At 60.5% G+C, this 20,705-nt stretch overlaps 1 protein-coding gene across 8 annotated transcripts; it reads right to left on the bottom strand.

Annotated features, from left to right (window-relative positions):
* Nucleotides 1-287: 287 nt before the first annotated feature.
* Nucleotides 288-15,664, bottom strand: HR (HR lysine demethylase and nuclear receptor corepressor). 8 transcript variants are annotated; one of them, XM_032471191.1, is made up of 19 exons: nt 14,815-15,664; nt 12,855-13,505; nt 11,369-12,149; nt 9,947-10,097; nt 9,682-9,869; nt 8,148-8,315; nt 7,324-7,413; nt 7,027-7,142; nt 5,987-6,068; nt 5,423-5,586; nt 5,070-5,306; nt 4,694-4,859; nt 4,439-4,508; nt 4,140-4,270; nt 3,899-4,018; nt 3,685-3,800; nt 1,671-1,835; nt 1,135-1,263; nt 288-996 (listed from the first exon to the last, which is right to left on the bottom strand). In XM_032471191.1, the coding sequence occupies exons 2-19, from the start codon at nt 13,464-13,466 to the stop codon at nt 934-936; spliced, it is 3,549 nt and encodes a 1,182-aa protein (XP_032327082.1). In that variant the 5' UTR covers nt 13,467-13,505; nt 14,815-15,664; the 3' UTR covers nt 288-933. The 8 variants fall into 8 exon arrangements, 7 of the variants coding, with proteins under 7 accessions (XP_032327082.1, XP_032327081.1, XP_032327083.1 ...); XM_032471190.1 differs by having other exon boundaries at nt 4,439-4,532; nt 14,815-15,469; XM_032471192.1 differs by having other exon boundaries at nt 8,148-8,312; nt 14,815-15,459.
* Between the last annotated feature and the right edge of the window lie 5,041 nt (nt 15,665-20,705).

Raw genomic sequence — 20,705 nt, 5'->3', positions numbered from 1 at the left:
CCACACAGGGAAGCCACCTTGATGCTATGGTCCAGGCCTCTGCCTGGCCCACTGTTGCTGTCAGGACCATCCTCAGGGGCAGCCCCCTGGGGAAGGCTCCATCTGCCCCTCAGTGGGATGGAGGGAACACCCCCCCACACCCTCCTCTACCAAGAAGAGCAGGCAGGAGTATTTGAAGTCCCTGTTACAACAGCCTCAGCCCCTTCCCACCCTGCTCCATTTCCACGTGTCCCCTCCCTCCCCAGTCCATGTGGCCTGCAGGAGCAGGGCCAACCACACTGGCAGCATTCACAAAACAACAGCCTTTAATGGAAATTGAGAAAGGAGGGAGGCAAGAGAGGGAGCAGGGACAGGGACTCGCCTGTACCATCTCCTCCAGCCAAGCCTGTGCAGTGTCCTGATGCCACCCCCTCCCCACACTTCACAGCTTTCTGGCCAGAGGGCAGGATGTTGGTAGCCCCTTGTCCAGCATGCCTGCAGTGCAAAGGCCCCCCCCAGGAGCTCGAGAGGATGTGGGTGGTGTAAGCAGAGTTTGGGCACAGGTGAGAGAGCAGAAGAGGCAGCAGCAGCAGGTGTTACTTAAGCCAGAATGATTCCCGAGGTCCCCAAGGAAGGGCTGTTTGTCCCCTGGGTCGGGGTGGGGGCAGGGGTTGGAGGGAGACAGTCACCCCCAGTGTGGGGCTGGTACCATGGAGAGGGGCGCAGGAGTGGAGCAGGTGCCGGCCTGCAAAGGGCAGGTGTGAGATTTGGTGGCACTGTGGTTGTTTTTGTTAGGGCCCAGATCAGGGGCAGGGAACGGGGTGCCCTGCTTGTGCCCAGAGTGGTGCTTGCGGAATTGACCCAAAGTCCCCAAGTCCCCCAGTGCCAGTCTCTGCTGAAGCTGAGCACTGGTCCGCCTGTCCCTCACCCCTAACCCAGACACCTGGGCTCCCTCTATTTTGCTTCCTGCAGTGTTCCCACAGCCACCTTCACTGCTTGGAACACAGCCCAGTCCATCTAGAAGAAAAAGAGAAGACAAGGAGTTTATAGTCACATCCTGGGGCTCCCCCCAGCCAAGAATACCTTCCTGGGCCCAGTTGTGCAGTAGGGGACCTTGAGCAGCACACTCAGGCTCCTGGCCAGTGTCACACTCACCTGGGCGTAAAGCAGGCGGTGGTCAGGGGATAGGCTGGGTCCCTGGTGGCAGAGCTGAGCAGAGAGGGCAGAGGTCTCCGGGGACAGGAAGTGCTGAGTGACGCTCACTGTGCTTACCAGGCCCTGCACCTGCTCCGGGAAGGGGGGAGGGGGCAGGAGAGTCAGTGCAGACTCGGGATGACGTACATACCCTGCCCCTCTGTCTCATCCCTGAGGTCTGCTTTCCAGAATGACCCCCATTCAGGCCTGAGAGCAGAGGCCCTGGATCCAGCACCAGACAACCCAAGGGGTGTGGCCAAACCCAGGCCTAGGGGATGCCAGAGACAGCAGAGTCGCCAGTGAGGACACAAAGGGCAGTTGGCTTGATGATTTCAAGACCACTCAGCTTCTCCTTTTCCCTAAATGGAGGCGTGACTTCCTGCCCTGCCTGGCTCTGGAGGCAGTTGAGAGGGACGAGTGTGTAAAAGGCTGGGGAATGCTTCTGATATCATGAGCTCTCTGCGAAGGCCTCGCCCGCCTGCGAGCTGGGGAAGCACCTGGTGGGGAGCCCCCGCGGGCACCAACACGGCCTCTCCAGGGGCCTGCAGCAGGGTCCAGCAGCTCACACCCCACTCCTCGCGCAGGCGCCGCCGCAGCCCTGCGTCCAGGTAGCAGCTGCCTGGGGTGCCAGGCTCCAGGTTTCCTGCCCCAGCAGGGCACACCTGAGAGAAAAGAAGGAGGAATGAGTAAGGGGAAAGCCGCAGGTAGGGCTGCAGGATGGCGCATGGACTCCCCAGAGGCTAGAGGCACAGGAAAAACCTGGAGCAGTCAAGCCTTGGAGGGCAGGTCGGGGAGGACATGGGGGTTGGAGAGAAAGGGGCAGGGTTGTGAGGGGCTGGGGCCACTCAAGTTGGCAGAACTATTTGGCTGGAAGGAGCTTAGAGGCAAGGATTAAGGCTGAAGCTAGGGGTCTAAATCCCCGCTTTTCCTGGGCTAGATGCCTCTCTGTCCCTGGCCCTGGGCCCTCTGCTCCCTCGTTCAGAGGTACCCCTTTCTCCAAAGCCCAGAAAGTCATCCTGCATAATCCCAACTCATAAAGCGTCGACACCAGGAGCTCTTAACTTGTGGAGTCCTGTGAACATCCCGAACTGTGTGCTAAATTATAAGTAGGCAGCTGTATGTCCCTGGGGAGAGGATCCGAAGCATTTGTCAGTCTTCTAAGATCCTCAGTCCGGAAAGGTAAAGCCACATGGAATTTCTGACTCCCTGTGGCTGGATGAACTTGCCTGTCCTCTGGAGCAGGCAAGCTTTGGGGGGACTTCCCCAGAGCAACCAGAGTGGGGAGCTCCCTGGGCAGATGGGGACTCATGGAGGCCAGGGCCCAGGGAACACCTGTAGAGGTGAACGCCAGCATCACCCTCCAGCTGGCCACCGGCTACATCCACCTCTTCAGCTAGGACCTCAGCAATTACCCTTGGGCTTAGAGCTCAGGCCTCCAGGACTGGACCGCAGGGAGAGGGGAGGCTGGTGAGTCAGGTAGGGTAACTCCAGGCAGGTGCTGAGGAAGAACATTCTGGAACTGAAGCAGTGTTTCCCAGGCCACCCAGTGAGAATGTGCCCCTCAGACCCTCCCTGTGAATCACTGGGTTTGGCCGTACGGGACGGCCCACAGCTGGCCACACCCAGACCAGACAAGGCCCCCTGTGTATGAAGGTGTGCTTCGGTCTGCTCCCCTCTGCGCGCTCCAGCACCTGTGTGTGTGTCTGCAGCGCTGTGTGATCCGTCGGTGTGTCTGCAGATGTGCACGCCTTGGGGCAGGAGGGTGGTGGTGGACAGCCACTTGGACACCTGCACGTTTGTGTGTGTGTGTGCGTGCGTGCGTGTGGCTGAGCGTAGCGACACTTCGTGGCATCTTTTCTCCAGCACAGTCAGAGCTCATCTGGACTCTGGAACCGCTGGGACACACCCTCCGCTGGCCAGAGCCTCTTGCTCACCCCCTCCTCTTCTCCTCCCCTGCCCCCTCTCCTGGTCCCTTCTTCCCTCCACCTAACACACTGCCCCCTCAGCGCTTACTTGCTAGCATCTCAAAGGACACCTCCTCATAAGATGCAGAGGAGGAGAGCAACAGGATGGATTTTCAGGCAGGTTTCCCATTGGCCTGCCAACGCAGACCCAGAGCCCATGGAGTGTAATGACCCAGGCTGGGAACAGCCACAAGCTCAGGGACTAGCTTTACCATTCAGCCTCAGTTTTCTCATCTGTGAAATGGGAAAGCAGCAGTACCTACCACATAGGTTGGTTGTGACAGTTAACAGAGATAGTGTACCTAGGGCCCTTGGCACAGAGCCCAGCCTGCAGCATCTCCTGCTTCATTTCATCATTGGGTCCTACTTCAGCCCCTACCCTTCCTGTTCACCCTACCACACGCCACTCATAAGGGCCCACTCTGCCTTCTCTGCACCTGTTGAGTCCAGCTCACCTGAGGCAGGGGGGCGAGCACACGGGGCACACACAAAGGGAGAGCTTCTGGGGCTGGGAGGGGAAGGGGCGGGCTCCCAGCTCCCTCCTCACCATCTGGAGAAAGCGGCGGATACGCTGGGCGTCCTGTGCCCGGAACACATGCCACACGGTGCTGACCTGGCTGCCCGGAGACCAGAGCCCCTCCCCATCCAGGCCTGAGAGGAAGTCTGGGGGAGAAAGACAGCTCAGGAGGGCCCAAGGCCTGCAGAGACAGCACCTCACCTTCACAGCTTGTGCCCACCCCTGCTTCCGGCCGAGGACGCACCTTTCTGTGCCCGGTGCCAGGCAGGCAGTGGGGCTTCAGCACATACCAGGACGCTGACCAGGTCAGTCACCTCCACACAGAGGTTTTTGGTCCCCAGGTGCCCACGGTGTGGGCTCACACCTGAATGGAGGTAGAGAAAGGACAGCTGGGAACAGGCCCCCGGACCTTGGCACGTATGCACGTGAACACGGAGATGACAGGAAGAGGGTAGGGACTGGGCAGGAACAGAGTGGACACTCACCATAGGCTGCCCACAGCTGGGGCTCCAGTGGACGCAGGACAGGGCCCGGTGGGAGGTAGGAAGCCAGGTTGAGTTTCCCATGGTGGGCACAGTACTCTGGGAGGGGCAGGCTGGCGGCCAGGTTCTCCACCCTGTGTGTGTGGGAGGGGTCATGCCCAGCAGGCTCGACCCAGGCACCAGAGGCCCCATCAAAGCCCCCCACAACTAAGGTAACTCCCTGAGGCAAGCATGGAGCACTGAGGATCACGGAGCAAAGGAGGCGAGGAAGAGAGGCCCGGCCAGTTCTCGGTACCACACACCTGCTTGTGTCCTCGTCCCCCAGAGCTCTGTGCAGCAGGAGGACGGAGCCCTCATCTGACTTTGGACGAACTAGGGGAGGAGACAGAAAGGCCACTGGCCCAGGGAGGAACCTCCTTGGCCCAGACGCCCCTGCTTCTCTGGCAGCAGCAGAGTCCGGTTTCTGTACTGGACGCCGCCCCCAGGGCCGCTCTGGGACTCTGCTGCCCCTCAGCTCGGGCTCCCAGCTCCCTCTACCCCACGTTAGGGACACTCACCCTCAGGCCGGGAGAATCCCTCCCAGAATGTCGTGCTGCCCAGACCTGCGGGCTGCGGAGGCCCGAGGGGAGTCAGTGCCTGCACCTGGCCTCCAAGGGCCCCGAGAGCTTCCGTCCCCCACAGGTGGCCTTGCAGTGTCCTCTGAATCCCTGACACCAACACGGGCTGTAGTGGGGGCAAAAGGGGGATGGGGGAGAATGGATGGGGCGCCCAATATGGCCAGGCTGGGGCGTGTTGTAGGGGAACCAGAACAGCGTGGAGTCAGCCCTGTTGCTCCCTCTGAGTGAGGGACCCCGTCTGCCTGGGTCTGGGGATCAAGGCCCTGAGGGTAGGCGACGGCGTGAGAGCTGGGAGCACCGAGGCAAGGAGCCTCACCTGGCCCTGCCTCCAGTGTTCCTGAAAGAGATGGAAGCCCCGCCGAGGCCTGGGCTCCTGCAGCCAGAGCAAAGCTCCAGGGGGAGGCAGCCGGGGCCGCACCGGTGAGAGGGGCAGGCCCAGGCCCTTGCGCAGGCCTGGCCCGGCCCGCAGCCCGGGCCCCAGGGCTTTCTCCTGGATCTTCCGCTCCACGACTTGTGCGATGATACTGTCCAGGATGTTGGTGATGCGGTCGTCCTGCGGGGAGGGAGAGATGGAGGGGCAGGAGTGCTCAGGACATGCTGGACCCTGCAGGGCAGGCCAGCCCAGCCTCAGTCCCAGGCCCCCAGCCCTCCCTTCGTGCCCTCGCTCACGCTGGGCAGGGCCGGAGTGACAGGGGCGAAGGCCATGTGTATCCGTTCATGCCCCAGGCAGAGTTTGACAGCAGTGGAGGCCAGCAGTTCACAGAGAGAGGGACAAGGCAGGGGCCCTCGGCCAGCACGGTCCTCTGCTGGGGTCTCCGTGGAGTCTGGAGTCTCTGTCAGGGAGAAAAGTGATTAGTGAGGGGCTTCACCTTTCTCTCGAGGCTCCATTGCCCACCTGCTCTTCCCTCATCTCCTGGCTGAGTTGGCTCTGTCCCACTGGCATTGCCCATCTCAGCTCTGCTTGGGGTACGCTCACCTCCCACCAGCCTTCCTGCCAGCATCTCCAGGACCTCTCCATAGGAGGAGCTCAGAACAGAGGTCTGGCTGGTGAGGGGTTAGGAGGCTTGCCCTAGATTTTATTTAGATTTATTTTCTCTAGAATGACTTGAGAAGAGTGACCGTGATTGTGGGGCAGGCGGGGTGTGGCTAAAGCAATTCCAGTCTCTCTCAGGGGGCTCCAACTGGCCCAGCCTCCCCTGCGCGCGGCCTCAGCGAGGGGCAGGGGCTGCTCACCCTCTTTGATGTCCTTGGTCCTGTTGGTATCTCCGTTGCAGGAAGGCTGAGGAGTTGGGGGAGTTTCCACCGTCGGCTCCTTCTGTTAGACCCATCCGCCACCCACCAGACAAACCAGAGATTTAAACATGGCAAACGCAACTCAATCAACTTCAGCCCACGGGTATTAACAGTGGACCCTTCTAAGTCCTAAGATCGTGTTTACAAGGAGCAAAATGTCACACAATATAACATTAGGTGGAAAAAAGTTGCCCATGGACGTACACATACAGTGAGATCTAAAGTATACTTAAAAGAGACTGGAATAAATATACAAGCAAATGACTGGGAAGAAGAACATCAAAACGATAACCATGGCATTTTAAGCTGTTGCTGTTTTCTTCCTTAATCTTGTCTGTATTTTCCAAATTTTCCGCAATGGGAATGCACACGGTGTCTGGCACATAAAAGTCATTTGATACACTATTTCTTGGGGGGGGGGGGTGAGGGAGGTTAATTACATTTAGTTATTTATTTTTTAGAGGAGGTACTGGGGATTGAACCCAGGACCTTGTGCATGCTAAGCATGCACTCTAGCATTTTGAGCTGTACCCTCCTTCTTGATAAACTATTTCTTGAATGAATGACTTCTACAATAAAAATACGAAGTTTGTAGACACTTTCTAAATGTACACTGAGCACTAGCTCTGTGTTAGGTGCAGGGAATACTGGGAAGGTGGGTCAATGCTCCGCCTGCAGGAGCCAGTGGCTGGGGAGGGAGAGGCAGACTCGCCAGCCAGCAGCTCGAGCCAGATGTGGAAGTGCTGAGCTGGGAGGGGACAAAGGGTGGCGGGCAGAGAGTGATGACTTCTGCTGGGCAGGGAGGTGGAGCAGATGCTAGAGCTCACGCCCTGTATCCTCATCCCCAAGGGAAGAGGAGAAGTAGCCTGATTTCACCCAGCATCCTATGTCTCTCTTCATTCCCATCAAAGAAAAAAAAAAGGATCAAATCCTACTAAGGTCAGTAATTTGCAGACACACTGCCTGGCCCTGCTTCTTACCTGCTGGCCCCCATCCCCAGGGGTCCACACCCGGGCATCAGCTTGGCAGGGGCAGTGCCCCCGGATGTTAAACTTGACCCAGACCTGGTGCACTGCAGTGCTTAATTCTGCCAAAGCTGTGAAGGGGAGAGGGGAGGTAGAATTTGCTGGTGAGTGCAGGCAGGAGGCCACCCCTGTGCTGCTTGGCCTCACCAACTGGGAGAGCATGGGATCTGGCAGTGGAGGGACATCCAAACAGGAAGCTGGTCTCCCCCAGGGCCCGCCCTCTGTACGCCCCACCCCTCTGTGAGAGCTCACCCTGGCTGGAGACAAACTGGGTAAGCATCAGGGAACAGGCACTGTGCCCAGCCTCCTGGGCACACTTCTCCGTGGACTGTTCCTGACAGCCTGTAGGGTAGGAAGGGGGAAGCTGTGGGTCAGGAAATCAAGGTGACCCCAGGTTAAGGTCAGGGAAGAAGGGCAAGGGCATGATATCCAAGTCCGGGGCCTTGACAATCTATAAAACATGGGCTTTCTGGGAAACTTGGGTTCAGTAGTGACATAAGATCTTTTGCTTGTAGAACACAGAGGCTTTAATGTGCATTGCAAGGCTGCAAGATAAACTTGTAGAATACGGTGTTCCCAAAGGTTTCTGACCCTGGAGCTTTTTTTGGCCGTGTCTACCGGGAAATTTCAAGTGTGGAGGTGGCTGAGTTGAGCCAAGGGAGAGAAAGCTGAGAACTGTGAAAAGTGCAGGACTTGGAATCCGAAGACCTGAGCTTAAATCCTGGACCCAATACTTACTAGCTGTGTGACCTTGGACAAGTCACTTAACCTCTCTGAGTTTTTCTCATCTGGAGGATGAAGGCAATAATACCCACCTTACCATGTTGTAAGGTTTAAAAAGGTGCCAGCTGAGCAAAGTGAGGGGCAGAGACTAGGCACTCGACTTCTTTTAAGGGTGAGCAAGGATGTGGGCACAGCCCTCTGATCCGGGAAGAGGGAAAGGCCTGCTCAAAGGGGCACTGAGCAGTGGTGGCTGAGGCCGAGGGTGGGGAGGGAGGATTCCTTGGGGAGAGGCTGCCAAGAATTGGCCACAATCCTTGGAGCAGCCCTTCCGAGGCCCCCAGTTCCTTTCCTACCTGCTCTCTCCCTGGCCCTCCCAGCACTCGCCATGCGGCTGCAGGCCACACACAGCCTGCGGCTGCAGCGGGGGCACCGCCAGTGGGTGTTGAAGAGTTCGTGGTGGCAGCGGCTGCAGCAGCGTGGAATGCCCGGGTTGTCCTCTGCCCCCGCTGGCTCCTGGCCTGCTGACCACGAGAGAGAACCGGGTCAGAGGGGCCTCAAGCCACCGGCCACTTTGAGGACCTCATAGGGGAGGCCTCCAGGAAGGGATGGACATACAGGAGCAGTTTCCACCAAGAGGCTGCCCCAGAAGGGAGACAGGCCCCTTACAGACACCCCGCCAACCCTCCCAGGGCAGTGCAGGCCTCACCTCCCCAGTGCCTGCCTCAGGGCTTCCCAGGCCACACCAGTCCCAACACAGCCCATCATCCACCTCCCTCCCTCGCGGGCGCTGTGTCCTCGGAGGACTCTGCGTCTCAGAAGAGGAAACCTTAGTAGGAGGCTGCTCTCTCCCTCACCCAGCCTCAGACTAAGCCCTTGTTGGCAGGAGGGAGGAGGCCAGTGAGCACACGTTCACTTACTCATTCGACAAACACCTTGTCCCATCCCGGGCTCCGGGCCGGGGATTCGGAACTGGTCAGGACCCGGCGCTTACCCTCCCAGCACTCACATCGCAAGGGGGGAGATGAACTCATAAACACAGCAATGATCATGGCATCACGGGGTGGGTGCCAGAGTACAAAAGTGGGACGGGTGGGGACAGCTGGCCAAATGCGCCCCGAGCGGTGACTAAGTGTTCATTCACCAGGTAGGAAGGGAGGGGAAGGGCATTCCAGACAGAAGGAACAGAGGATGCCAAGGCCTGAGGGGGCGGACAAGCTCAGGTGAGCAGAGAGGCCTGGGCAGAGGTGATGCGGTGTGCCAGGAATCCGGGTGGAGGGAAGGGGTGGGGTGGACAGGGGTTGGCTGTGAAAGAGGAGGGGAATGGGCTTCCTGGGGCAAGAGGGAGCCACCAATGGGCTCCACTCAGGGAGTGACAGCATCACAGGTGCGTGTTTTCTAACATCCCGTGGAAGAGGCGCAGGAGGGGCAGCCTAGAGCCTAAGGGACTATCTGAACGCCCCTCGCCCTGTCAGTCTCCAACCTCAGCCCCAAGCCTACCAGCCTCCTAGGGCCCAGGGCCCATGAGCCTGCCGCCCGGAAGCCTTCCTTCCCGCGCAAAGCCGCAGGGAGCTCCCTCGCCTCTGGGTGATCTTGCAGACACTTGGCACTCAGTCTTGTTTCCCCAACAAGCCCAAAGCTCTTAGAGAGTCGAGCCAGACCAGGTTTTACACCTTCCCAACATCACCCGCCCAGGCCAGAAACCAGAATACAAGTTGACTCAGAGCCTGAGCTGGGAAAAAGGGCGAAGCAGGGCAGGAGCTCTCCCGAGGTGGCGGTGGCAGCAGGACCAGCAGTGCTGTGGGAGGGAGGCCCCACGCTCCCTGTGAAAGCACTGACCACAGGACCTGGCCCTCCTGGGATCCTGAATACCCTGTGGGGCCTGCTCACCTTCCCGCTGGGCCCAGGCCAGGGCCTCCCGCTCCCTCCGCAGCAGGCGGCACAGTCGCTCTCCCAAAGCACTTAGCAGGTGCTTGGCGAGGCCCACGCTGAGCCCGGCCTCCGGGCCAGACCCTCTTCCCTCCTCAGAGCTGGCTGCCGAGTTTTCCTCCTGCTGCTGCTCCCCTCCCAGAGGCAACCTGGAGGCAGGGCAGAGGAAGGTGAGGTGGGAGCCCCAGTGGGAGGATGCTGGGGGCCTCCAGGGCAACAGGCTCACCTGGGTACTGGCTGGGAGTGACAGGCCAGCCCTCCCGCCTCGCCAGCTGCCTGGGCACAGCTTTGACACTGAGTGATGCCCACTGGGGGAGCCGCGCAAGGTGTATCGGGAAGCCCTGGGTCCTGGAGGCTGGCCCTGCCGTCTCCCGGTCCTGAGGGGACAATGCAGCTGGTCAGGGGGCTTCTGCGAACCCCAGGCCCTGCCTTAGCACCCAGCCCGTCTCCACGCAGAGCCAGCCCGCCCTCTAGGCCCAGGCCTATGAGGCCTGATTCGGAACTAGCTAACAGGCAGCCAGAAACTTCATCAAAAGGCTGAGTGAAGAGGCTGTGAATTCCCTGATGTGGGCTGATGGGCCGAGAGGAGGGCTCTGCCGTGCTGGGCCTAAGGTTGGGGCAGCTAGGACGCAGGATCCAGTTGGTGCAGACTTTGGATAGCGCTGCCTCAGGATCAGTGATACTGCTGGCTGCCTGGCAGTGTGAAGAGGCAATCCTGACGTGGACGGAGGGCGCCGGAAGGTGAGAAGGCTGGAGAGTTTCAACACAGGCCACAGGTGCTGTAACCCAAGAAGGCAGAGGGGCCAACAGCTTCCCAGCCCCAGGCAGAGGCCCGGGAGAGCGTGGACAGACCCATGCCAGGTGCAGGGTGCTTGGGCAAGGCCAGCGAGAGTCCTGATCCAGGCTGGGCAGTCCAGGAGGCCAAGAAACCGAGGTGATCCCGAATCACTGAGGCTGGGGCTGGCAGTGCCAGAACTCTCCATGAGGGGCACAGTGTGACAGAGGGGTCCAGGATGTGCCCAAAGTCCTAGCAGAGTCCAAACTGAGTTTCCATGGTCCGACTTGCTTAGAGAGTAGTTGTTTGCTCCTGAGACAGGACAAGGGGACCTTCAGGAGAGGCAATCTCCCCGACGAGAGATTCGTGGCACGAATAATCACAAAGATGACTGTTCATTGAGTGCTTACTGGGTGCACTTTACGCAAATGATAGCACTAATCTTTGCGGCAGTCTTGAGGTATGTCTTGAGCAGTATGAGGTAGGGCTGTCCTTATCCCCATTTTATAGATGAAGAAACCGAGGCCCAGAAAGGTGAAGTAACTAGCCCCAGGGTCACACAGACCCAGTCAGCAAAGTCAGGACTCAGGCACTCTGACTCCAGAGTCCATGCTCTGAACACTGTCATTACACTGCCACCAACACACCATGGCTTGGGAGGAGGCAGATGACAATAGAAGCCACTTGCTGGAAGGCTCTGGCCTGTAGATGCTAAGGAACTCCCAGAGAGCTATCCCATCCAAGTGGGAAATCAGACAGCTGGGTGTGATCTACTCATAAAGTGCCTACTGACCTCACCTCCCCGCAGAGCCCCCGCCCTGGCCAGTGCCCTCCCAAGTAGGGCCCCCTGCGGCCCCTCCCCTGCCCCCTTACCTCTGTGGTCATCATGCTGTTCTGTCTCCTCCTTGTTCCCAAATGATGAGTCCAGCACGTCCTGCCAACCTCTGGCCCCCCGCCCTGGGAAAGGGCCGGATGCGCGCTTGGCAGCTGGGCTGCCCACTGCTCCCTGGACCTCCGGGCTGCCTGCTCTCTTGAGGGCCCGCAGCTGAGCGGCTGGGCTCTCCTCCTCCCCAGGGAAGCTATCTGGGCACCCAAACTGCTCAGAGTGTCGTGTGAGCCATGTCCTCTTCAGCTTGGTGTGATGGCTGGGTGGGCAGGCCCTGGGACCAGGGGCCTTGTTTGCTTCCTCGCTGGATTCACTGGGCCCACTGGGGTCCCCCTCCAGGCCCTCCTGGCACTTCCCACAAGGGCCAAGACTTCCATCTCTAGTGGGTGGGTGAGATGAGCAACAGCCCACCTGGGTGGCAGGAGGCCCAGGAGAGGGGCACTTTGATGTGGCTGACGGCCCCAGCTGGTACCCAAGGCTCCCACCTCCTGGTACAGACCAGACATTGCCAAGAGTATGAACCAGGCCTGGGGAGCAAGTGGGCCAGGGGGTCCGGGGAACAGTGTCTGGATGCCCCAGGAGAAGAGGACAAAGATTCTGATGCCTGCTGACTCCTGTCTCTCCATCCCTCTGGTGGACTGAAGGGTGTTCCACTTCCCCGGTTCTTTGGAGATGCCCACCAGGGGCTAAGCCCAAAACCCCAGGTTCCACAGTTGCCAGTGGCTCTTTTGCCAGCCTGAGAACGCTTGGATCCTTGTGGTGAAAGCCCTAAAGAGAGGAGAAGGGATTAAGCCAGTGATGACTTTGGTTCTCAGAGCTTAAAAGGATGAGCTGAACTGACAACCAGCAGGTATGAAACTTTGTGGCCTTAAGGGTTGTGAAAATACTGAAGAACTCACATACTGGTCCCCTAACTGCCTCCCTCATAGCCCTGGCTACCCCCCGATCTCTCCCCAGGGTTTCTCAGACCTCTCCACCATCCAGCAGCTAAAGGGTTGATACCTGGCACAGCCAAAGAGCCTGCAGAATCTATTCAGACTGTGCGATGCTCTGTACCATGCTGCACTGAAAATATTCTACATCTCATGCCTGGGCGCCAGGGACACTTGTGGGGAACGTACAGGCCTGGGGCCCCCTGCACACATCACTCCTGGATAGAAGGCTTTGTCGGCCCCTCCCCCAGGACCAGACCACACATTCTGAGGCCCCTGTTCCCAGGGCCTTGTTCTGGGTGGACAATGGGTGAGTCAATTCCTGAAAGGGCCTACAGGCAGGGGAGGCCTGATGAGATGGGTTTGCTCAGAAGAGGAATTGCTTGGGGTTGACTGTGAGCTGACAGGCTCCTCCTTTGCCCAGGTACCGCCTTATCTTTCCATCAAAATGGAAGAGCAGAGTGCTTTGGTCCTGGCAGTGTCGCTCGGGGACCAATGAGCCAGCCTGAGCCCTAGGTACCCTCTCTGCTCCAACACTCACCTTGCTGCCTAAGCTGAAGGTAGAGGGCACTTTGGGCTGGCCCCCGGAGTACACCCAGGGGTGTGGGTCCAGAGGCCAGTCACGTGGATGCTCTGGGGGCAGGCTAGACACTAGGTAGGGTGGCAAGCAGGTGGGCACCCAGAAGGGAGCTCGCTCCAGGATCTTGGTCTCTAGAAGGAAGGGGCAGTGCAAGGGCCGGAAGGCCACAGGGTCACTCTTGGGATGGCTACCGCCATGCTCAGGAATCAGGGGGTCATAGCGAGGTGGGCACGCAGACCCGCAGAATGCCAGTGGATGGGTAAGCATCGCTTCCTTCCAGCGCAGCCCCTCCCTGCTGCCCAGCCAGCCAGCCTTTCTCTCCCCATTCCGGGGGACTTCACCCTCCACCAGTGGGAGCATGTCCTTGGGGCTCTGGGGGAAGCCAGTGGGAAGCCAGGAGCCTGGGGTGCTCAGGACACCCCTCCAGAAGGGAGCGGGCTCTCCCAGGCACATTGCCGCAGGGTGCAGGCCATCTCGCGGCGGGGTATCCGGCTCCTGTCCCACGATGCCGTTCTCAGGGACTGTCTTCTCCCAGGCTGGGGCGTCCTTCAGGAAGCTGGGCGTACTCTCCATCACTCTCCTGCCCTCATGGGGCTCTCCCAGAGTGGGTCCCTGGAGCATAACCACCAGAGCATGGGCTTCTTAGGCACATGCCCGAAGCACCCTACCACCCGGCACAGAGTGGGCACCGCCCTGGCAGCACAAAGGCGCCTCAAACCAGTAAGGCAAGTGCCAACCTACAACTGGGCTCCATGCTGCCTGCCTACATGTGACTCCAAGGACCCGCATGGGTGGGATGCTCCAGTGTGGGTCGGTCACCCCTTCCCCAGAATGCCTGGGACTTGACAGCCCACCTGGGATTTGACAGCCCACCTGGGCCAGAGCCCCTCAGCAGATTCTGCCATTTCTAAGATGACATATCCTGGCCTTACTGAGCCTGGAACTGGTCATGAGCCGCGGGGAAGCACAGGGGGCAAGAACCCAAACGATGAGCTCCATGGAAGGCACTGCACTGGGAGACAAGACGTCTGGATCCTGGCCCTGATCCAGTCACCTGCTGTGTGACCTTGGGCAAGGCATGTCACTCCTTTGGGCCTCGGTGTGTCCTTGTGTAAAATAGGGCTGGGAAATGGGCAGTTTCAGAGGCCTGTTCCCACACTGCAGTCAGTCCTGTGGCTCTAGGGGAGACTGCCGGCCCACCCCCGACCCCTCAGCCCCAGCCAGGCTTGTTTGGGTGGAAAGCGAACGGAGAGCAAGCTGGAGTCATTGGGAAGGGCGGCAAGGCAGGGCTGCCGGCAGGAATCGCTCCCTACTCCTGGGCAGCCAGGAGTCTGCCTCTTCCCTGAGCTCTTCGGTTCCTTGGCTTCTGAGGCAGAACGAAGGACAACTGCTGAGGGCCGGGATCTCCACCGCTGCCCCCAAGGGAAGGAGTGAGCCACCACAGGAGAGCAGGGTTAAGAGGCCTCAGCCGGGATGGGTCAAGATGCCACAGTGCCGGGGCCGCCGGTGGACGTCGGTAACTGTACGCCCGGCTGGTGCGGAGCGAAGGAGGCGGGGAAAGCGGGCTGGGCCCCAGAGGGAGGCAAAGGAGGGAAAATTGAACGTGCGTGCAGAGGACCAGGATGACAGGTGGCACCAGAGCCGCAGCGCACTCCCGGCGCGGCCACCTCGGCCCACTGAGGGGAGCCCCAGGAAGGAGGCGAGGCGGCCCGGGGAGCTGTGACGGAGAGCGCTCGGGGTTTTCGGGGCCGCAGCTCCGACGCGGTCCGGCCCCGTCGGGCATCCTAACTTTCAGAGCTGTGGCCCTGCCCTGAGGAGCAAGGGGAACTCGCTCCCTGCATGCGGCGCGGGCTTGGCTCAGAAATGCCCCGCCGCGGGTGTCCCCAGCATACGCACGCCTGGCGCCCCTCTCGGCACTTACCTGGGCTTCACGGGCCGGGCGCGGCGCGGGCGGCGGCGGTCGTGGTGGCCGACGCCGGGCGCCCTCTCCCCATGAGCCGGCTCCGGGGCCTCCCGGCCGGCGGGCGAGGACTCGTTCTCCCGCTCTCCTGCTCAGCGCGCTCGCGCTCTCTTTCCCCCGAGGCGGCGGGGGCGCTCTAGGATCGCAGGTTGGAGGGGTCGGACTCCGGGATCTGCAGGATGCGGCACACGGCGCGGATCGGCCGCACCAGCTTCTGGGCCAAGGCCGTGGGTTGCGCCATGGGACGCCGAGACTCCGTGCTGCGCCGCGGGGAGGGCCGGGCCGAGGCTAGGAAGCGGGTGTCCCCGGAGGGAGAGGGGGAGCCGGGCCGGGGGGAACGCGCGCCCCGGGTCGGAGATGGCCGAGTTGGGGGGAAAGGCCGAGGGGCCGGGGGAGGGGGTCGTGCCTGGAAGGGGGGCCGATCCCGCTACCCGGGAGAGAGGCACCAGCGAGGGCGCAGCACGGCGCAGCGCGGCTAATGGAGGGAGAGCCCGGCGGAGAGCGCAGCAGGACCTCCGATCGCCATCGCCAGACGCGCAACTGAGAGTGGGGAAGCTGCTCCGCCGGTTTCCTCCTCCAGCACCCTGCGGGAAACAGGAGCCCGTGATTTGGCGGCCCCGCCTGGGCCTGCCCCCTCCCGGGCCCCGGGGGCTTCCGCCAACGCCCCGGCGATGCCACCGGCTGCGCACGGGGAGAATGAGCCCTTTGTTCCCCCCTCCCCCCCGCGGCACCCGGGCGCCTGCCGAGAGAGGCTCCCCCGGGGCAGCGTGCCAGCTTCCCAGCTGCCCCACCCTCCCGTGGGCCCGGCCCCGGAGCCTGGCAGGCGGGCAGCACCCCCACTATAGGTGCCAAGCCCGGGAACTGGAGCAAAGGGCGGGAGGGGCCGGACCAGGCCACGATGGGGCGGGGTGCCCCCTGGGGTGCCAGGGCAGGGCGGCTGGGAGGGGGCAGTGCCAGAGCTGGCAGGGGCAGTCGGGTTCTCACGGGTCAGTGATGGGTGCTCTGACCCATGCCAGCCACCCGGTGCCTGCTGGACCACTAGCTCCTGGTCCTCTTCAGCTCTGGCACATGGGCACATCCCGCTGGCCCAGGTCTGCCCTGCCTGGTCCTCATCTAGTCAAGCTCCTCTTCACTATTTCAGACCTAAGCCCCTTCCTGGGGCGCAGTGTCCTGCCTTGGCAGTTCTAGAAGGGTGTAGGCTCTAGAATGTCCCTGCTCTGAGGGCCTCGGTTTCACCAAGTGTCCGAAAAGGAAGTGCGACCAGATGTACTCCACCACCTGCTCTAGCTCCGTGTTCTGGGGGTCTACCCCATCCTGTGCTCCTGGTGTTTCCAGGCCCAGCACTGGAGAGGAGCCCATGGGAGTGGCTCCTGGGAGGGAGTAGAGAGGAGGAGAGGAAATGGGAAAGCAGGGCACCCTCCACCCGAGGAAGCATCCTGGCTCCTCTGCGGGGGTGGTTCCAGAGCACAGACACAAACAGACAGATTCAAACACACACAGACAGATTCAGACACACACAGAAACCCACACGCCCAACGGGCGCTTCCCTTCCCCTCAGGCACCCACCTCCCACCCTGAGATTCCCCTGCCTCCCTGTGGAAGCCATCCTTGGCCTGCCTTCACCCAGTCTGAGACAGAGGCAGGGCCACCCTACCCAGCCCCATTCCATGGAAGGATGAGGTCTCAGATGCCTCTAGCCTTGTCCCAGGTCACACCGCCATCCCTGGAGAGGGAAGCCGTGAAGGGCCAGGAGGGAAACTTCCTCCCAAAAGACTGAATGGAAGCAGGGATCCTTCCATCAGCTGAGAAGAGGAGGGGTCCTGAGGGAGGAGGCCTGAAATGTCTGGCACTGGCAGGACTGGGGTCATGTTGGCATCAAGTCTCCCAGCCCCTTTGCCTTCCCCCAGAGGCTGGCTCTGTGGCAGGGCAGGCTGCTAGGGGTTGTTTACACGATTGAGTTATTAGCACTCCCTTCCTCCCCCAGCTCCCCCGAGGGGTGGCCTGGACCTGAGTTTCCCAGGGGAAATGATCCTGGAGGGTCTAACAGGGACTGCAGTCCTGAAGCCCCAAGCCCCAGCCTCCAGCTCCAGGCTGGCTCCGGGGATGCGGACGGGGGCTGGGGTGTGCCTGTGGTCCCCCATCTGTGTCCTCTGGCAACCAAGCTTGTGGCAGAGTCCGGGGGGAGATTCCTGTGGCTTGAGGCCTAGAAGAGGCTGGGCAGGACAGGGTGGGAGCCTGGGCTGTCCAGGGCCTCAAGGGCCTGTCACTGTCATCTCCAAAGGGGGAACGGGGACTGTCCCAGGGGAATGGGACAGACACCTCCCCCCACCCCATTTGCCAAGTCTGCTTTGTCAGATCACAGTTTTTGGACTTAACCAGGACCCTCAGGACAGGCTCCTGAAATGCACAGGGGGTCGTGGGAGGTGGGGTGGGGGAGTCCCTGTCCACCCTCACCCAGCACCCCATCACGCTCTACAGCCGGGGCCCCAGGCCCACGGAGCCCTTGTGGCTGGCTGTTCTGTGCCTGAGGACAGAGCAGATCTGAGGAGATACACAAAGACACAAACACAGAGGGAAATCCACACAACGTGCGGCCACAATGCCCGATCCGGGGACAAAGGCGAGCTGACCCGCACCCCCAGGCTCGCGTGGGCCCACTCCGGCCCCGCACCGACCCCTCGAGAGCGCTGACACACACACACTGATACACACGTTCCCGCTAACACGCGCAGCAGCACTCATGAACCAGCTGCCCTCACGCTGTCCCCAGAGCCCCTTACCTGGGCAAGCACAAGTGCCCCTCGGGTGGAGCAGCCCCCTGCCCAGGGGAGGGCAGCAGGCGGGGGCGGGGGAAGGAGCCCCGGAGAGTCAGGCCAAGCTGCCACTAATCCGGGCGGGGAGAGGGGGGGCACCCACGTCAGAGCGGGGACTGCCGGGTGGAGGGCATCTGAGGACATCCCCTCCCACACACGCGGCCGTCTGGGCACCTAGCCCTACTTCCCCAGCCCCTCCATCCTTCAGACAGCTGAGGCTGGCCTCCCCCCACCCCACCCCCCACCCTTGTGGCAACGCCTGGGGCGGGGGCATGGGGGAGGGGGAATACCAGGGAGAATTCTCCCAGGACCTGTGGGGAGGGGCAGAGGAAGGGAAGTGTGGAGATGCTTCTGGAGCCAGGAGGAAGCTCTGCGGCAGATGCCCCCTCCCCTCTCACCCACCCACCCACATCTCTGACCTAATTCCTCTTCTCAGTCCGCACCTCCCCAGAGCCCCTCCTCCTTCCCCCCAACCTTCCCTCCCCTGCAATCTAGCCACCCCGGTAGAGAGAGCCACCTCATTCTGCCCCCAGGCTCAGGACCTTCCGCCCAGCAACCCAGCTCTGGCCCCCAGGATTTCCTGAGCGGAGGGCAGCATCCTCCCGCTGGGCTTCTTCCCCCTACCCTGCTACTGGGCATCCCAGTCCCTGATGCTGGGCGGGGGATAAGGGGCCAGAGCCCGGGTGCTCATCTCCTCAACCCTCTCAAGGGTGGGGCAGTGCCAGCCAGGACTCCCCAACTCAACCACGGGACGGGGCTGTGTTGAAACAAAAGGCCATCTATGCTGCTGCCACCCAGAGCAGCAGCTACAAATGCGGCAGGGGGGCCGCTGCACATGGAGGCCAGACCCAGGGAAGGTGGGCCAAGGCAAGGGGAGGCTGAAGAGACTGGGAGATGGAGGAGCCACCTGAAAGGTCCAAGGGACAGTGGGGCTGTGGGGAAGAGGGAGAAGGGAGAGCCAGGAATGAAGGGCCACCTGCACCTGGGAACTTCGAGGCAATGGGGGCGACCCTCAGAAGCAGGCAAGGTGGATGGGGAGGCCAGAGTGAGCACAAACTGAGCAGGGCTGGTACCCTGGCCAAGCAGAGGTGTGTGCTTCCGAGGACGCTGGCCTAGGCTCTGTAGCTCCTCACCAGTGCCCGGGATGGAGCCTGGTCCATCTGTGTTCCAGTCTAGTTGGAACGGAGGCCCAGCCCTGATCCTGCCTGGGGAAGCAGTGGGCACACTGGTGGATGAGAGAAGGTGGGGGGCCGTGGGCAGGCCAGAGCACAGCCTAACCTTCCTCTTGGGGGCCAGGCCAGAGAAGGTGAGGGCTGGGCCAGGAACCCCACGCAGAAAGAGACAGTGCTGGGCAGACGTCTCAATGATTCTCAGAGGAACAGGACAGGCTCTGAGGGAAGCCCAGTCTGAACCCAGTGCCCCAGTCTCAGGATCACGTGTGTGCTTGGCCAGAAATGCCTCAGAACTTGGAGTCCTCCTTGCCCCTTTCCCCTCTGGCCCCAGGAGGTCTTGGAACCCGTACAACTGCAGCAGACATTTGCCAAATGTGTGTTACAGAAACTGGGCGTTTTCAAGGCTCTGTGATGGGCAACAAGGGGATGCAGGGCACAAAGATGAAAGTACAAGGTCATGCCTGCCCTCAAGGAGCTTCTACTCGCTTAGAGTGTGTTCTTCTACCAGCAAACATTCACTGAAGCCCTGTGCTGGGAACTGGGGGGAAGATTGGCATTGGGTATGTTAACAAACAGTGACAAGGTGCTTCCAGCCCCACCCTGGGAAAGGCGAGGGAGCGTCACAGGAGGGCCAAGGCTTGAGCTCAGAAGTGAGAATAAGTGGCCCTTCACCATGGATGACAATGTTTCACTGTGTCTAAACCACCATTTGTTCCAGTCCAGGATACAGAATTGAACAAGAGCAAATTTGTTCATTATGAAGTCATAATGCAGCAGGGGGAAAAACACGACATGTTCAAGGCAAAAACGGAAGTCTGTGCAGGAAGAGAGATGGCAGGGTCTGGATGAACAGTAAACCCCAAGAGAGCAGGGGGAGGGCTTACAGAGGGCTTCCTGGAGGAGGTGATGTCGAGTTCAAAGGGGTTCAAAGGGCAAATAGGAATAGGACAGAATTGTGGGGACAGGTGGAGAGAGCATGTCAGGAGAACAGTGTGGAACCACGGAAGAGTCCAGACTGATGGAGCAATTGGGGTGTAAGGATGCAGGTGTAGGTAGGGGAGGTGTAGGGGAGGCTGGTTGGGCAGGGAGCAGAGGGCAGTGGGCACATGAACACAGCCCACAGCATCTTGCGCCCAGGACAGGGTGAGCAGGCCAGAGATTAGGAGCCTCAGGAGACATTGGTGAGTCAGAGAAGGCTTCTTGGAAAAAGCAGGTCATGAAGAAAGGCCATGCTGGCCTAGAAGGAAGACCACTGGGAGCACAGGAGATTCGTACAGTGGAGCAAGGGCCTGGGGACTGATGCTGGAATGAAAGCCATGTGTTCTGGAGACAGAGATAGGAGCAGCAGGGCGAAGGCAGGACTGTGGGGCAGCCGGGCCAGCAGGAGGCTGGGGCTAAGGTGGCCATCAGGGACCATCTCCAATTCAACCCTAGGGGCCAAGTGACCCTGCCACTCACTGGTAAGTCCCAAGCTGAGGAATGCACACAGGTGAGGCCCCAGCTCCCAGGAGAGCTTCCTTATTACCCCACACCTTCAGGCCTCCGCCAGCTGCGCCAAATTGGAGTTTTTATTTCATTTTGCCCATTGATCATAGGCTCCTGTTTTGTTCTTTCCTTTTAGGGATGTGGATCCTGCCATTCCATTCCTACCGAGGCACTTTCTGGGCAGACTTGCATCAGGAGACAGGGCCCTGGCCCATAGGCAGCACAATCGTGAACAGGTTGCCCCACCTGAGTCTCAGTTTTCCCATGTGTAAAATGGGTGTAACTCCTACCTGACAGGCTTGTCGGGAGGATTCAAGGAAATCATCTCTTTAAAATGCCCAACACAAGGTCAGGCACACAATCAATGTTTGATATCTGCTAA

Source organism: Camelus ferus, chromosome 31 (assembly GCF_009834535.1).
Source record: "Camelus ferus isolate YT-003-E chromosome 31, BCGSAC_Cfer_1.0, whole genome shotgun sequence".
Classification (NCBI taxonomy): domain Eukaryota; kingdom Metazoa; phylum Chordata; class Mammalia; order Artiodactyla; family Camelidae; genus Camelus; species Camelus ferus.
This window is presented reverse-complemented; position numbering and strand designations above follow the sequence as displayed.